This window comes from Arachis hypogaea, chromosome 15, assembly GCF_003086295.3.
Source record: "Arachis hypogaea cultivar Tifrunner chromosome 15, arahy.Tifrunner.gnm2.J5K5, whole genome shotgun sequence".
NCBI classification, from domain to species: Eukaryota; Viridiplantae; Streptophyta; class Magnoliopsida; order Fabales; family Fabaceae; genus Arachis; species Arachis hypogaea.
Window position 1 is genome coordinate 26,188,228 of NC_092050.1, and position 17,816 is coordinate 26,206,043.

Here is a 17,816-nt window from a genome sequence, read left to right on the forward strand (position 1 = left end):
ACTCAAGAACCACGGCAACTAGCCAACTAAGGAACCACATAAAGAATAGGACCCAAAAGTCAAAGTCTTAAAATTAACAATTTGAGACTCATTAGCTCTTTACCTATATCGTTCACGATTAACTCAATCAGCATTCTAACTCTACTCTATATTCCATCACCATCAACCTAAACTAACCAACAATCCCATTGGTTCCTTCAATTTTGCCTCATTCCAAAGTCCAAACACATTCAGCTCACAATAAACATCACAGTAATGAGCAGTAAACCTTAGCCCCCATGAAACATGAAATTTATAGATGATTTTTCTAAGAGTAGTTTACAGGATGAAGATGAAGATTAAAGGAGTACCTGAGAATGAGGATGACAGGAAAGCGGGAAGTGTATGGCGGCAAAATGGCGTAGACAAAATGGAAGCATCCTCTTTAGTAAAGGCTTGAATGCAAAAAGCACAAAATAGACTTTCCGGAAGTAACTTTCCTCATGGCAACGACACAGTTCGATTCTGAGTGCATTCAATCTATGAATAAGTCTCTCAATGGCTACAATTGTTGGGCATGGGACATGTCAAAATCAACAATTATTTTTTTATAAAGAGACCAAAAGAATATTATAGAGTTGAATTGAATTAAAGTACTTGTCCCCTAAGATTGTGATTCACAAACAACGACTATAAGCAAAAAAAAATCCGAGAGACATTTCGCAATTGCAAACAGCCAAACATATCAATTCACAAGATGAACAATCTTAGCCAAAACACATTCAAGATCCACTAGCTCGTTCTGTTACACTTAAGAGTTCAAGTTTGTAAGAGTTGTACCCTAAATTGGAGCGACACACGCTGCAAAACTAGCAAATAAACATAGGCAACTGTACAAGAAGTAACAGATCTAACAAGAATTGGGACATCCTCCTCTTCCCAAAAAGTCCACCTAGCAATTAGCCACTAGCATCAGGAAAACAACTGGAAAATGTAAATAATACGCATTTTCTGTGCTGGGCAATAACGAGGATCATCCACTATCTATTGTCCCTCATCAGCATGGATCATACAGACCAAAACAATGGCTCTCTGGATCATCCACTATCTATTTCCCATAATTGAAAATTTCATCATCATCAAACCCTGCAAACAGATGGAAACATGTTAATTAATGGCATTGTCTAGCAGTTTCCACATCCATTGAAACACACAATTTACCTTCGCCCAATTCTTCAGCTTCATCATTTGACGGCCTTATGAGCATTGAGTTAACAGAAGGGTCAAGTACCATCCAATATGAGCTCCCATTCTCTTCAAAGAGTAAATCACTTGGCCTGATCCACTCCTCAACCATGCCAATGCTATTGAAAGATAACGGATCACTAAAATTTTGTTCTTTGCTAGTGAGCCTGAAAGAAAATCAAACAACAGGATATTAGTCTACAATCTATCTAAACTTTTTCTTCGAGAAAATAAAATAAAATCTATTAGTCTACAATGGTCCAAGCTCACATTTGTCTTAATTGTAAGTTGTGCTGAACAAAGGCAAGATCGCTGAGATGTTGGCTTACTATAAAATTCCCCGAATTCACTTTTTGTTCGAAAGACATCTGGTTTCTCTTGTACATTGGCAAACTGCATGTCTGACTGAGAATACGAATTGATAAACGGGATAAGTTGGGGCAGCCTCCTCCATATGTTGACCACCATTCAGCTATAAATGAAACACACATTCTTAATGAAAAACAAAGAAACAAACAGAAAAGAAAAAATAAAAGGGAATTCTCACAAAGGGTCATGAGAGAAAGGAAATACTCAAATAGGATAAGTGGCATAATTGTTAGTGTGATAATTCTAGGCCAGTCATATAAACATTATCTCCACCTTTTTTACAGGATTTCAGAATTATGCTGGCAGTCACTCTATGATGTAAACAAGCTTACAACCACAAGGTCAATGGGGAGGTCGACACAGAAAATTTCTATCTCAGCTCATATAAGTTAGATCGGTTTACTTGTCACAGCATAAGCATTTTATGCAAAAGAGAAGGCAGATATTTCCCCGTTCAGTTTCTCAGTTTTCTACATCTATGCATCATAACTATTTTGAGTAGTGTTTCAAAGATTTAATTTTTTTTCCTATTAAAAGTTATTGAAAGTAGAAGTTAAAACACAACTTGGTTAGTGAACATATATTCCTATCTAAGAGAATAGGTTATTAGCCCTTACTAGGAAGCAGATTATTTCTAGCTCTGATTGCCATCTTTCTCCCGAAATCTCCAGCAGCAGTCTTGTATAAGGTTATCTCCTTGACAATTTTATCTTGGATTCTTGTATCAGGAACTAATCTCTCTATACAATCAAACAACCTTGAGAGAATCTCATTTTGCATATCCTCATGAATACTATAGAAGAACTTTGGATTAAGGTAGAAGCCAGCAGCATGAAGGGGATGATTCCACAACCTTTCCCATCTGTTATGTATAATATTCCAGTACACCATATAATCCTCCCTCTTAACAAGTGCTTTCTTAATAGCTTCTTTTGCCCGGTAAATTCCAGCATAAATGTATCCCATTGCAGGTTTCAACTCACTAGTAGCTATTCTCAGGACCCCCAAGAGAGGAGCTGTTAGACGAACGACCATTTGACATGAGGACCAAAAAACTTTATCACTCAGGATATCTAACATTTCCAAACCTTCTGCTTTCTTTGAGTATGGACAATCCATCCACTCTTGAGATGTGATCATGGTCTGTAACTTGTGTTTGAGATCAACAAATCGTTTTATTGTGGAAAAGTTTGTTGACGAGTGTGAGAATGCAGGATCAACAATATCATTCCCTAAAGTATACCTTCTAACCATACTCAAGACTGCACTACAATTGTAGACAAATCTAGTTATAGATCTAGCTTGTTCAATCACAATACTAATCCACTCAAGATTTCCAAAATCTTCAAATATCAGATCAATGCAATAAGCTGCTGAAGGGCTCCAAAAAAGGGTAGGAAAAGTATCAGTTAGCCACTTACCAGCAACAGCATATAGTTCTTCACCTGGTGTAATCACTTGCAGCACATGTCCAACTCCAATTTCTTCTACTATTTGTCTTATCAACTCATAACACTTTGCGGGAACAAAAATCTCGGTCGAGTCAAAGGTTTTCAAACAGATTATTCCATCGGGAAAACAGGCAAAAAAATTTAGCAGCACTCTACCGGCTTCTGTAGTCAACTGATCAACCAAGATAGAACAGCCTGTCCTCCCCCATTTCAACCTGCACCTCTCTACATCATTCTTCATTTCTTCCACAGAGTATTTCAGGACCCAACCGCGGAGTTCATGCTGCGAGGGACACTCAAATCCCGAACCCCTTGAAGAAATTGCCTCCACCATCTGTTTAAAATAGACTGAGTTCACAGCATCAAAAGGTGCACCAACATAATACAAAAACTGACCTATTGCCGTCTTAATGTCATTGTCAAACCCTTTGGGACCCAATGCATTTTTCTCCACCGCAAGAACAGCTTCAGAATCAGCATCAATATCTGTAGAGTGCATCGGTGTTGAGTTCTTCGTCATTTCTACATTTATACTCATTCCCTCACCAGCAACCACTAACTCATGATTCTCAAACACCTGATTTGAAACCATGGTCTCTTCTTCTTCAGCCTTCTGCTTCTTCCTCTTCTTCGTTGCTGCATTTTTACTCATCCCCTCACCAGCATGAGCATCCACTAAATTTATACTCATTCCTTCACCAGCAACCACTAATTCATGATTCTCAAACACCTGATTTGAAACCATGGTCTCTTCTTCTTCAGCCTTCTGCTTCTTCCTCTTCTTTATTGCTGCATTTTTACTCATCCCCTCACCAACATGAGCATCCACTAAATTTATACTCATTCCTTCACCAGCAACCACTAATTCATGATTCTCAAACACCTGATTTGAAACCATGGTCTCTTCTTCTTCAGCCTTCTGCTTCTTCCTCTTCTTCATTGCTGCATTTTTACTCATCCCCTCACCAACACGAGCATCCACTACCTCATCATTCTCATCCACCTGATTTGAAACCAAGGGCATGACCTCTTCCTCAATCTTCTGCTTCTTCTGCTGCTTCTGCTGCTTCTGCTTCTTCCCTTTCTTAATATTCTTCGTCCCACTATCTTCCAAGCTCTGCTGCATATGAAACCTAACATCCTTGGGAACAAGACTGCAAATGGATCCATTGCCCTTCCTACAAGCAAGATGTTCCTTAACCCTATAAATGCCACCACCATTGAACAACTTCATGCAATATATGCACTTAAGTTGCTCCTTCTTCCCATTCTTAAACATCTGAACATGCTTCCATGCAGGATCACGTTTCATGGGTGTAACTGGAACCTCCTCAAGGTTTATAATTGAACTCATTTAAATCAACCTCAAAACCCCTCCAACTAAAACCTCAACAACATGCACTGTGTCACAAAATTGAAACTAGACCTACTTGTAAGTTCGAATTCTATTCAATAACAAATGATAAAAAGAGTTCACCTTTACGATTTGGATGCAAGAATTGGGAATACGAGGGAAAAAGAACAAACCCGGGTTAGCGTCAGCGTCGTAACGAGTTCTTTGACTTCTTTCTTTCTGTTCGAAGAGGGAAGAGAAGAGAGAAGAGAACCGTGGACGTGTAACCGGATGGACCGGTTAGGGCAAAGAGAGGGATGTATGAATGGAGGATGTATGACTATGAATTGAATAGGCAAGGTTCCAAAGGAGAAAGGTTATCCGGGCCGGTTTGTTTCTGAGTGACTCAGTGGGAAAAAAAACCGAAAGGGAAAAAATCATATTGCTGCAATAGCTTTATTGGAAAATAAAAATGCTAATATTTCAACTATTAATAAATATTATTTAATTTAGTCTTTTTTTTTTTGAAAATAAGAACTCAACACAACAAGGTGGAGTAGTCAGAGCTAGTCAACAATCCGAGAAAACTAAATAAAATTACAACACGAATACGATCCCTAAGCCATCTCCGGCATAGCCATCAACAACAAAAGGGATTCACACTACTCCACTCGTTAGCGCTAATGAAGGTCATGTTGATAACTTCTTCAACGCCTTTACTTGTATTCTGGAATATCCTCCTATTCCTCTCCATCCAAATGTTCCAGAGAATCGCACAGAAGCACATCAACCGCTGTTTTTTAGTCTCCTTACTCCTCGGTTCTTCTATCCAACTTAGAAAGTGCTCTTTCATCGAACCCGGACAGGACCATTGTCGGCCAAAAGCTGAAATCCAAGCACTCCACACCTGCCAAGTAAAAGTACAGCCTAGAAACAAGTGATGTACATGCTCCACATCAGTATTACATAACACACATACATTATCTTCCTGAGGGATAATACCAAACCGGCTTAGCCTCTCCTTTGTATTCACTCGGCCTATTAGCACAAACCAAGCAAACAGCTCCATTCTTGGTGGAACCAAGCCTTTCCAAATAGTCCTAGTAAAGCTGAAACTGGTGACCTCCTCTGGGAGCAATTCCTCCTGCAACACCTGCACAAATGAGTTAGTTGAAAAAACACCTTGCCTATATATTTCCACACCACTCTATCCTCTCTGTTATGTACTAGTTTTACAGGTCTCACGGCCTCATGCAAATGACTCAGAAGTTCCAACTCCCATTGAAAAAGCTCTCACCTCCATTGGAAGTTCCAAATCCACTCTAACCCATCCCAAAACCCACAGTCCCGTATGACAGATCCCCCTTGGTTTGAAACAGAGAAGAACCTCGAAAACTAATCCTTTAAAGCTCCACCGAAAAGCCAAACATCCTACCAAAATCGTGTCCATTGCCCATCACCCACCTCCATTGACAAGCCTGTAACCATCTTATCCCTAATATATTGATTCGTGATATGTACTTGGCATATATCCTTCCATGGGCCTTCTCTAGATGGTAGTACTTGCGTTGATAGTAGCTCAGTTGGGTTCAGATTATGACAGGAACACACTACCTTCTTCCACAACGGGCACTCTTCCTTTGAAAACCGCCACCACCACTTAAACAACTGAGCAGTATTTCGAATCAAAGCATCCCCAACTCCCAACCCGCCTAGCTTCTTAGGAGCCTACACCACTTCCCATCTAACGACTGCCATACCATTTCGACCATCCTCCTTACACCACAAGAATCTTCTCTATAATGAAATCAACTTCTCAGCAACAGCTTTTAGCATCTTGAACAGACTCAAATAATACACTGGCAAGCTATTTAAGACTGATTTGATAAGCACCAGTTTCCCAGCTTTATTTAACACCTTAGCTTTCCACAAACTGAGTTTCTCCTCCACTCTGTCTATGATAGGCTTCCAGGTCTTCACCAACCTCGGATTTGCACCTAAGGAGATTCTAAGGTATTTGACTGGAACAGTGGCCCTTTGCAACCCAACAACTTGCACATACGCCGGGCCCACTGCTCATCACAGTTGATTGGGATCAAGCTGGACTTATCAAAGTTGATGTTAAGCCCTGACATTAACTCAAAGCATCTCAGCATCCGCTTGTAATTCCTTATAGTCTCCTCATCTGGTGGGCAGAATAGAATGGTATCGTCAGCAAATTGAAGGTGTGACAGTTCTATACTGTCTCTGCCAACCAACAATGGTGATATCCGTCTGTTCCTAACTGCCTCTCCAATCATTCGATGCAGGACATCCACAACTAAAACAAACAAGAAGGGTGAAAGGGGGTCACCTTGTCTCAATCCTCTTTCCATTTTGAACGGCTTAGAAGGCGATCCATTTATCAGAAGCGACATAGAAACAGTGGTCACACATTCCATAACCCAAACTTTTCATTTCTGTCTGAATCCCATCTTTTGTAACACAGTGTCCAGGAAGTTCCATTTGACTCTATCATAGGCTTTTTGAAAATCGAGCTTAATTTACTCTTTTTTTAATATATTATTATATAATTATTTATTTTTTATAAAAATTAAATTGTGAAATATATAATAAATTTTTTATTTTATTTATTTTAAATTTATAAACAAAAATTTAATAATCATTTGATCTCGTTTTACATTTTTTCCCTTTTTCTTCCTAAATATTTTCTTTATTTTTTCACAACACGTAAACACACTATTAACAAAATATCTAAAAATAAGAGTATTTATGGTGTGAAATGGATCAATTTAATATATGAATACACCAAATCAATTCTCAAAAAAGTTTTAGTCAAATATTTTAATTCTAAAAAAATTAATTGATAAAATAATTCTTAAAGATTATTTTTATTAGATAATGCACTCTACATTAATTTTATCATCAATGAATAACAGCATTTGTCCACATGAAGCGTTAACTTGTTATGTGATTGTTAAATACCAGGTGTATAATGGACAAACAATCTCTATATACAATTACTAAAATTGTGTCGTCTTGCAATTGTTAAAAGTGTTCATATTTATATCGACTAATATATCTTTTTTAGATTTTCTTCGGAACTAAACTGAAAATTTTAAAATTTTTTAAAAATTTAATTGTTTTTTTTTAATAATTTGGTGGAGATTTAAATGTCTAAATTTGTAATCTTATCTTATTGCTATTAATATTTAAGCACTCAAAGAAAAAGCGATTAAAATTTAGCTCTAACGACACCTAATAAGGAAAGCAAGTTATCATTAAATCATGGTGAAAAATGCATGAAAAGTGGACAACTGACATTTATCACAACGTTAGTAGAGACAAAATTGCCGAAAGAGGGCGCCACACATGGATATAGGGTTCCTATGAAATTTTGGGTACTCAATCTACAAAATACTATAGATATTTTGGATCATTTGATATAAATGAATGAATAAAATAGATCTATTAGGTGAATATTTCAAGAGTTATCTGAAATCAATGTGATTTGAATTTGAACGTGAGGTCTAGATTTTTTTAGATGATAATATTCATATCTCTTTCGATGAGGTGAAATTGTCTGAGATTTTTGAGTGAGGATGAGTGTGATACCTGCAAGAAATTTCTATATTTAAGTTAGTAAAAATTTTAGACAGAATTTAGTAGACTGAAATATCTAAGTTAGATGAGATATTTATATAGTAAAAAAGACAAGATTGTTATTTTTATGTAACTTATCCACCTATGATGGGTGGTTATTTTTCCTTTTATGTATGAGTTGTTAAGATCTTATATTTGAATTGTTGGGCAAATCAATACGTACAGTCAAGGTTCTGCACGTAGGTCGGGCATACAGATTAATAGGTTCGTTCCTCATGTAGGTCGGATAGACAAAAACGATTTTTTGGACCTTTCTTTTGTGGGGTTGGCTTGTCTACTTTGGGTCTGGCTTTATTATTGGACCAGGGTATGAATAGTGTCCCTACTTGATGTCGAGTTCGTTCAAGTCGATGTCGGGCATAAGTAGGTCGCCCTTGATTCTTCATCTTGCATAGTTCACAAGTCGTTTTTTCGATGTGATCTTATCTGAAGAAGTTGGCTGACTCGACGTATTTTTGAATTTGTAGAACTCGACGTGATTTGGGTGGTTGTAATGTTCCAGTAACGTTCCCTGTTCCATAATCGTTTTTCGCACGCTTTTTGGTAACCGTGCATCATTTAAAGTGGGATAAAGTTACCATTTTACCCCTATATATGCCTTTATATATACTCAACCTTTCTTCTTTTTCATCATCTTTTCATTTTCTCGCCTGAAATATCCTTCATTTTTTTTTGAACTTCAGTCTTTTCCGAAATTGTTTTCTTGCAATTTGCTATTTGTTTCTTGTATTTCTTGCATTTAGTTGGTAATTGCTGGAGTTTCGAATAACCAATTGCTCTTGATTGTGTGAGTGTATTTTAGGGGGTTAGTGTTGCCTCCAATTGGTGCTAGCATCAAGGTTGATGTGTGCATTATTTTACGTTTCTGCCATCTCTGTAGTGTTTACAATGTCATGATAGCTTTGTTAGATTTACTGTTGATGATGATGCCGACTTCTTTACAAGCATGACCGACCTCTTTATTGTAGATCTTGTTTTTTTATAGGTGTATGATTTCTATATGTCTCGATTTATAGTACAAATCATGCCTTCTAACATGCCAAAAAATTTAGATTGGGTAGACATAACTGTTTTAGGAGTTGTGTCTATGATGGATAGAGAAACCATAAAAAATTTTCATCTTAAGTACTTGATTTGTTCTAAACAAGAGGATGAAGAGAAATACACTTTAGAAGCCCCCGACCCTGAGGAGCGGGTATGCTATGTCCGCTTTAATAGGTCAGAAGATCACTTCCTTTTCATATACGAATGTCTTTTCACTAGGCTCAAGGTTAAGTTTTCTTTCACCGACTTCGAGTAAGACATATTGTTAGCCTAATGAACAGATCCTACTTAGTTACATCCCAACTCGTGGGGTTTTATGAAAGTTTTTCAGCTAGTTTGTCGAACTCTAGAGCTCCTAATCTCTTTGAAAGTGTTTTTCTATTTTTTTTCCTAACCAAGCCTTTTAGTAGAAAGAAGCAGCAATGGACCTCCTTCCGAGTTGTACAGGGTAGGAAGATTTTTTTTAATTTTTAAAGAATCTTTTTATGATTTCAAAAATTATTACTTTCAAATCTGACCTGTAGAGGATACCCGACCTTTCTGGGTGAATGAGAAGTCTTAATATATATTTTGGTTATACTGGAAAGAGAAATTCGCAATAGTGAGACGCGACCTTGAAGATTTGGACGAGGAGGAGCAATTGATCAGGCTCTCTTCCAAGAGTGGGATCGATCTCCACACTTCATCACAAAGAAATTTTTGGTAGCAAAGCCAAGCTATGTTCGGATCGAGTTAGGTAGTTAGTTTTGTTTTGTGTATAGTCTTTTTTATATAAATGTTTATGTTGCTAAATTTCTCATTTCTCTTGTAGAAAAAATGGTAAACAACTCTGATCATTATAAGAAGCTAAGGTAGACAAGGAAGAATATTGTGGCTCGACAAGCGGCTAAGCTTGAGGCTAAGAAGATGGCCCATATTCCCATTGTTGACCTGACATTGACTTATACTTTTGTTGAACCGACATTGGAGATTTCTCCTACCCCTCCATCTTGGATGGCTATTGCTCAGCTGCTACTAGTTTTTCTGGTTTCGGAGTCAACATTTGGGTCGGCTTGGAAGAGGAAGACCCCCTCTAATACATTCGGGAGCATTTTCAACTCAAAATTTGATGGTAAAGAATTTCACAAATGAAATCTCGTTGTAAGTATAGTTCTAAACCAACAAACAATCCTCAATCAAAATTTTGTTTGTCACAAGTACAAATCCCAATAAAAATAACCGAAGTATTTAAACCTCGGGTCGTCTCTCAAGGAATTACAGGAAAGTGTTGTTGTTATTGGCTAGGAAGGAATGTTTTGGGGTTTTCGTAATAAGGAACACGAAATGTGAATAGAAAAAGAAATAGGCTAACAACTAAGAAAGCTCTTGGCAAGGGATGATAACTAGAAGTCCTATCCTCATTATCATCATCAATTGTGACAAGAATTGTCCATTGCTCCCACTTAGTTAACATCTAACTATGAAGGAAAGTCAAGTGGATACAATCAACTTGAGTCCACAAGTCCTAGTCAAATCCTAATGAAAGACTAGTTTTAATGGCATTCAAGTCAACTAACAACTTCCAATTATCAATCAACAAGAGAGTTTGATAACTCAAGCGTCTCCAATTACTCAACTCAAGCCAAGAGGGAAAAAATCTAACTCAAAACTAAAAGAGACATTTCATCAAACACATAGAAGGCAATAAAAGTAAACATCATTAATTCCAAGAATTAAAGGAAGCTATAACTAATCAAAGTAAGAACTCAACAATAGAAATTAAGGCAAACATCAAAAGACATAGAAATCATAATTTGCATTAAAAGAGAATTGAAATCAACAAAAGAGTGCATGAACTAAAATTAACAAAATAAAGGAACTACAAGAGAAGTAAATTGCTAGAACAAATAAAAGTAAAGGTAAACTAAAGCATGGAGAGAATTCAAATCTAGATTTAAAAGGAAGAAAACTAAAAACCCTAATCTAGAGAGAGGAGAGAGTCTCTCTCTTTAGAATTCTATTTCTCTCTCTAAAACTAATGTGTATCAATCACCCCCACCCCCCGAATTCTGCATGTAATAGCCTCAGAAATGAGTTGGATATAGGCCTGAGCAGCTCAGAAATCGCCCCCAATATTTTCACTTTAATGAGGTCACGTGCGAGCTTCAACGCGTACGCATGGGTCACGCGTACGCGTCATTTGGCGTTTTCCTTCCCACGTGTACGCATCATGTCACGCGTACGCGTCACCATGCGACTTCATATTCACGCGTGCGCGTCGATATATGCACTCCAAATCCTTGATTTTCCATGAATTCTCCACTTTGCATGCTTTTCTCTTCAGTCCTTTGATCCATTATATTCCTAGCTTTTTTCAATCCTGAATTCACTAACAAACACATCAAGACATCAAGTGGAACCAAAGGTGAATTAAAATTAGCAATTAAGGGCCTAAAAAGCATGTTTTCACTCTCAAGCACTGGTGCACGAAATTGTGATCTCCAGGCTCGAACAAATCCTGGTAATGGCTCCAAAGCTTGGTGCTCTGATCTTAATTCATAATTGTCACAACTTCGATACAACTAACCAGCAAGTGCACTGGGTCGTCCAAGTAATACCTTACGTGAGTAAGGGTCGAATCCCACGGAGATTGTTGGTATGAAGCAAGCTATGGTCACCTTGTAAATCTCAGTCAGGCGGATATAAAATAATTATGGAGTTTTCGAATAATAAATAATAGAATAGGGATAGAGATACTTATGTAAATCATTGGTAGGAATTTCAGATAAGCGAATGGAGATGCTTTTCGTTCCTCTGAACCTCTGCTTTCCTGCTATCTTCATCCAATCAGTCTTACTCCTTTTCATGGCTGGCTTTATGCAAGGGCATCACCGTTGTCAGTGGCTACATCCCCTCCTCTCAGTGAATAATATGCTCACGCACCCTGTCACGGCACGGCTATTCATCTGTCGGTTCTCGATCATGCTGGAATAGGATTCACCCTCCTTTTGCGTCTGTCACTAACGCCCAACAATCGCGAGTTTGAAGCTCGTCACAGTCATTCAATCATTGAATCCTACTCAGAATACCACAGACAAGGTTTAGACCTTCCGGATTCTCTTGAATGCCGCCATCATTCTAGCTTACGCCACGAAGATTCTGGTTAGGAGATCTAAGAGATATTCATTCTAGCTTAATTCATGTAGAACAGAAGTGTTTGTCAGGCACGCGTTCATAAGGGAGAAGGATGATGAGCGTCACACATAATCATCACCTTCATCACGTTCTTGGGTGCGAATGGATATCTTAGAAGCGAAATAAGAAGAATTGAATAGAAAACATTAGTACTTTGCATTAATCTTTGAGGAACAGCAGAGCTCCACACCTTAATCTATAGAGTGTAGAAACTCTACCGTTGAAAATACATAAGTGGAAGGTCCAGGCATGGCCGAGATGGCCAGCCCCTCTGATCTAAGAACCAGGCGTCCAAAGATATCTAATACAATAGTAAAAGGTCCTATTTATAATAAACTAGTCACTAGGGTTTACATGAGTAAGTAATTGATGCATAAATCCACTTCCTGGGCCCACTTGGTGTGTGTTTGGGCTGAGCCTGAGTGTTGCACGTGCAGAGGCCATTTGTGGAGTTGAACGCCAGTTTCTGTGCCAGTTTGGGCGTTCAACTCTGGTTTTGGATCCTTTTTTGGCGCTGGACGCCAGATTTGGGTAGAAAGCTGGCGTTGAACGCCAGTTTACGTCGTCAATTCTTGGCCAAAGTATGGACTATTATATATTGCTGGAAAGCCCTGGATGTCTACTTTCCAACGCAATTGGAAGCGAGCCATTTCGAGTTCTGTAACTCCAGAAAATCCACTTTGAGTGCAGGGAGGTCAGAATCCAACAGCATTAGCAGTCCTTCTTCAACCTCTGAATCTGATTTCTGCTCAAGTCCCTCAATTTCAGCCAGAAAATACCTGAAATCACAGAAAAACACACAAACTCATAGTAAAGTCCAGAAATGTGAATTTAACACAAAATCTATTAAAAACATCCCTAAAAGTAACTAGATCCTACTAAAAACATACTAAAAACAATGTCAAAAAGCGTATAAATTATCCGCTCATCACAACACCAAACTTAAATTGTTGCTTGTCCCCAAGCAACTGAAAATCAAAATAGGATAAAAAGAATAGAATATACTATAAATTCCAAACTATCAATGAAACAGAACTTCAATCATATGAGCGGGACTTATAGCTTTTTGCCTCTTGAATAGTTTTGGCATCTCACTTTATCCATTGAGGTTCAGAATGATTGGCATCTATAAGAACTCAGAGTTCAGATAGTGTTATTGATTCTCCTAGTTTAGTATGATGATTCTTGAACACAGCTATTTTATGAGTCTTGGCTGTGGCCCTAAGCACTTTGTTTTCCAGTATTACCACCGGATACATAAATGCCACAGACACATAATTGGGTGAACCTTTTCAGATTGTGACTCAGCTTTGCTAAAGTCCCCAATTAGAGGTGTCCAGGGTTCTTAAGCACACTCTTTTTTTGCTTTGGACCTTGACTTTAACCGCTCAGTCTCAAGTTTTCACTTGACACCTACACGCCACAAGCACATGGTTAGGGACAACTTGGTTTAGCCGCTTAGACCAGGATTTTATTCCTTTAGGCCCTCCTATCCACTGATGCTCAAAGCCTTGGGATCCTTTTTGTTTGCCCTTGCCTTTTGGTTTTAAGGGTTATTGGCTTTTTGCTCTTGCCTCTTGGTTTTAAGAGCTTTGGCTTTTTCTGCTTGCTTTTTCTTTTTCTTTCTATATTTTTTTTCGCCTATTTTTTTTCTGCAAGCTTTGTTCTTTGCTGCTTTTTCTTGCTTCAATAATCATTTTTATGATTTTTCAGATTATCAAATAACATGTCTCCTAGTCATCATTCTTTCAAGAGCCAACATATTTAACATTCTTAAACAACAACTTCAAAAGACATATGCACTGTTCAAGCATACATTCAGAAAACAAGAAGCATTGTCACCACATCAATATAATTAAACTAAGTTCAAGGATAAATTCGAAACTCATGTACTTCTTGTTCTTTTGAATTAAAACATTTTTCATTTAAGAGAGGTGATGGATTCATAGGACATTTATAACTTTAAGACAAAGTTACTAACTACTAATGATCATGTAATGAAGACACAAACATAGATAAACATATAACATAGAAAACAAAAAGCAGAAGAATTAAGAACAAGGAATGAATCCACCTTAGTAATGGTGGCATTTCCTTCTTGAGGAATCAATGATGTCCTTGAGCTCTTCTATGTCTCTTCCTTGCCTTTGTTGCTCCTCCTTCAGTGCTTTTAGATCTTCTCTGATTTCATGAAGGATGATGGAGTGCTCTTGATGTTCCACCCTTAGTTGCTTCCAATAATTGTGTGGAAGAAAATGTATCCCTTGAGGTATCTCAGGGATCTCTTGATTTGCAGTCAAATGTTCTACCACTGAGCTATAGACCCTTGATGGAAGCTTTTGTCTTCCCTTTCCTCTTTCTAGAGGTTTCTCTGGCCTTAGGTGCCATCAATGGTTATGGAAAAAACAAAAAAGCTATGCTTTTACCACACCAAACTTAGAATGTTGCTCGCCCTCGAGCAAAAGAAGAAAGAATAGAAGAATAAGAAGAAGATATGGAGGAGATGGATGGGAGTGTGTATTCGGCCATATGGGTGGGATTGGGTGGGAGAGAGATGTTGAATTTTTGAAGGTAGTGGGTGTATGGATGTGAGTGGTAAATGGAAAAAAAGAAGGGATGATCATGAATAGAAAGAGAGATGATGAGGTAGGTGGGGATCCTGTGGGGTTCACAGATCCTGAGGTGTCAAGGCATTTACATCCCTGCACCAATTTAGGCATGTAAAATGCCCTTGCACACAACTCTGGGCGTTCAGCGCCAGGTTGGTGCCCATTTTGGGCGTTCAACGCCCCTTTGCTGCCATTTCTGGCGTTGAACGCCAGAACCATGCTTGTTCTGGGCGTTCAGCGCCAGGATGCTCCCATTCTGGGCGTTCAGCGCCAGAACTATGCTCTGTTCTGGCGTTTGAACGCCAGACAGATGCTCCTCCAGGGTGTGATTTTTCTTCTGCTGTTTTTGATTCCGTTTTCAATTTTTATATTTATTTTATGACTCCTCATGATCATGAACCTATAAAGACACATAACTAAGAAAAATATAGTTAGATAAATAAACATTGGGTTGCTTCCCAACAAGCGCTTCTTTAATGTCAATAGCTTGACAGTGGGCTCTCATGGAGCCTCACAAATGTGCAGAGCTTTGTTGAGACTCTCCAACACCAAACTTAGAGTTTGGATATGGGAGTTCAACACCAAACTTAGAGTTTGGTTGTGGCCTCCCAACACCAAACTTAGAGTTTGACTGTGGGGGCTCTGGTTGACTCTGCTTGGAGAGAAGCTTTTCCTGCTTCCTCTCCATGGTTGCAGAGGGAGATCCTTGAGTTTTGAATACAAGGGAGTTCTCATTCCATTGAAGGACTATTTCACCTCTGTCAACATCAATCACAGCTCTTGCTGTGGCCAGGAAAGGTCTTCCTAGGATGATGGATTCATCCTCTTCCTTTCCAGTATCCAGGACTATGAAATCAGCAGGGATGTAAAGGCCCTCAACCTTTACTAATACATCTTCTACTTGTCCATAAGCCTGTTTTCTTGAGCTGTCTGCCATCTCTAGTGAGATTTTAGCAGCTTGCACCCCATAGATTCCCAGTTTCTCTATTACAGAGAGGGGCATGAGGTTTATCCCTGAACCAAGGTCACACAGAGCTTTAAAGATCATGGTGCCTATGGTGCAGGGTATTATGAACTTTCCAGGATCCTGTCTCTTCTGAGGCAATGTCAGTTGATCCAGATCACTTAGTTCATTGATGAACAAGGGAGGTTCAACTTCCCAAGCATCAATGCCAAACAATTTGGCATTCAGCTTCATGATTGCACCAAGAAACTTGGCAGTTTACTCTTCAGTGGCACCCTCATTCTCTTTAGAAGAGGAATAATCATCAGAGCTCATGAAGGGCATAAGGAGGTTCAATGGAATCTCTATGGTCTCTAGATGAGCCTCAGAGTCCTTTGGTTCCTCAGAGGGAAGCTCCTTATTGATCACTGGACGTCCCAGGAGGTCTTCCTCCTTGGGATTCACGTCCTCTCCTCTCCTCACAGGTTCAGCCATGGCGCTTATGTCAATGGCCTTGCACTCTCCTTTTGGATTCTCTTCTGTATTGCTTGGGAGAGTACTAGGAGGGATTTCAGTGATCCTTTTACTCAGCTGGCCCACTTGTGCTTCCAAATTTCTAATGGAAGACCTTGTTTCATTCATGAAACTTACAGTGGCCTTAGATAGATCAGAGACTAGATTTGCTAAATTAGAAGCATTTTGTTCAGAGTTCTCTGTCTGTTGCTGAGTTGATGATGGAAAAGGCTTGCTATTGCTAAACCTGTTTCTTCCACCATTATTAAAGCCTTGTTGGGGCTTTTGATCCTTCCATGAGAAATTTGGATGATTTCTTCATGTTGAGTTATAGGTGTTTCCATAAGGTTCACCTAAGTAATTTACCTCTGCTATTGCAGGGTTCTCAGGATCATAGGCTTCTTCTTCAGAAGATGCCTCTTGAGTACTGTTGGATGCAGCTTGCATTCCATGCAGACTCTGAGAAATCATATTGACTTGCTGAGTCAATATTTTGTTCTGAGCCAGTATGGCATTCAGAGTATCAACCTCAAGAACTCCCTTCTTCATAGGCGTCCCATTACTCACAGGATTCCTTTCAGAAGTGTACATGAACTGGTTATTAGCAACCATGTCAATGAGTTCTTGAGCTTCTGCAGGCGTTTTCTTTAGGTGAATGGATCCACCTGCAGAGGTGTCCAGTGACATCTTTGATAGCTCAGATAAACCATCATAGAATATATCCAAGATGGTCCATTCTGAAAGCATGTCAGAAGGACACTTTTTGGTCAACTGTTTGTATCTTTCCCAAGCTTCATAGAGGAATTCACCTTCTTTCTGTCTGAAGGTTTGAACATCAGCTCTAAGCTTGCTCAGCTTTTGAGGAGGAAAGTACTTGGCTAAGAAAGCCGTGACCAGCTTATCCCAAGAGTTCAGGCTGTCTTTGGGTTGAGAATCCAACCATAATCTAGCTCTGTCTCTTACAGCAAAAGGGAAAAGCATGAGCCTGTAGACTTCAGGATCTACTCCATTAGTCTTAACAGTATCACATATCTGCAAGAATTCAGTTAAGAACTGAAAAGGATCTTCAGATGGAAGTCCATGAAACTTGCAGTTCTGCTGCATCAGAGAAACTAATTGAGGTTTCAGCTCAAAGTTGTTTGCTCCAATGGCAGGAATGGAGATGCTTCTTCCATGTAAATTGGAATTAGGTGCAGTGAAGTCACCAAGCATCTTCCTTACATTATTATTATTTTCGGCTGCCATCTCCTTCTCCTGTTCAAAAATTTCTGAAAGATTATCTCTGGATTGTTGTATTTTAGCTTCTCTTAATTTTCTCTTCAGAGTCCTTTCAGGTTCTGGATCTGCTTCCACAAGAATGTTCTTATCCTTGCTCCTGCTCATATGACAAAGAAGAAGGCACAGAAAAATAATAATAATAATGGAGATCCTTTATACCACAGTATAGGGATCCCTTTGTGAGTGGAAGAAAAGAGGAAGATAAAGGATGTAAT

The 17,816-nt window shown here is 38.7% G+C and overlaps 1 protein-coding gene and 1 non-coding gene across 3 annotated transcripts; one reads left to right on the forward strand and one right to left on the reverse strand.

Annotated features, from left to right (window-relative positions):
• Positions 1 to 697: 697 nt before the first annotated feature.
• Positions 698 to 4,726, reverse strand: LOC112750031 (uncharacterized). Of its 2 annotated transcripts, none has more exons than XM_025798525.3 (5): positions 4,572 to 4,726; positions 2,211 to 4,445; positions 1,495 to 1,696; positions 1,201 to 1,391; positions 698 to 1,125 (listed from the first exon to the last, which is right to left on the reverse strand). In XM_025798525.3, the coding sequence occupies exons 2-5, from the start codon at positions 4,396 to 4,398 to the stop codon at positions 1,088 to 1,090; spliced, it is 2,619 nt and encodes an 872-aa protein (XP_025654310.1). In that variant the 5' UTR covers positions 4,399 to 4,445; positions 4,572 to 4,726; the 3' UTR covers positions 698 to 1,087. The 2 variants fall into 2 exon arrangements, with proteins under 2 accessions (XP_025654310.1, XP_025654311.1); XM_025798526.3 differs by having other exon boundaries at positions 2,211 to 4,424; positions 4,522 to 4,700.
• Positions 4,727 to 17,064: 12,338 nt separating this feature from the next.
• Positions 17,065 to 17,172, forward strand: LOC112752586 (small nucleolar RNA R71). The gene has a single exon (XR_003177015.1). It is a non-coding gene; the product is annotated as a small nucleolar RNA R71 (small nucleolar RNA).
• Positions 17,173 to 17,816: the final 644 nt, after the last annotated feature.

What these genes read in the sequence shown, in the direction of transcription:
- LOC112750031 (XM_025798525.3), bottom strand. Translation starts at nt 4,398, where the DNA reads ATGAGTTCAATTATAAACCTTGAGGAGGTTCCAGTTACACCCATGAAA. An exon ending in TAGAAATAATCTGCTTCCTA is followed by an intron (nt 1,697 to 2,210) that starts GTAAGGGCTAAT and finishes TTTCATTTATAG; the next exon opens with CTGAATGGTGGTCAACATAT. An exon ending in AGCTGAAGAATTGGGCGAAG is followed by an intron (nt 1,126 to 1,200) that starts GTAAATTGTGTG and finishes ATCTGTTTGCAG; the next exon opens with GGTTTGATGATGATGAAATT.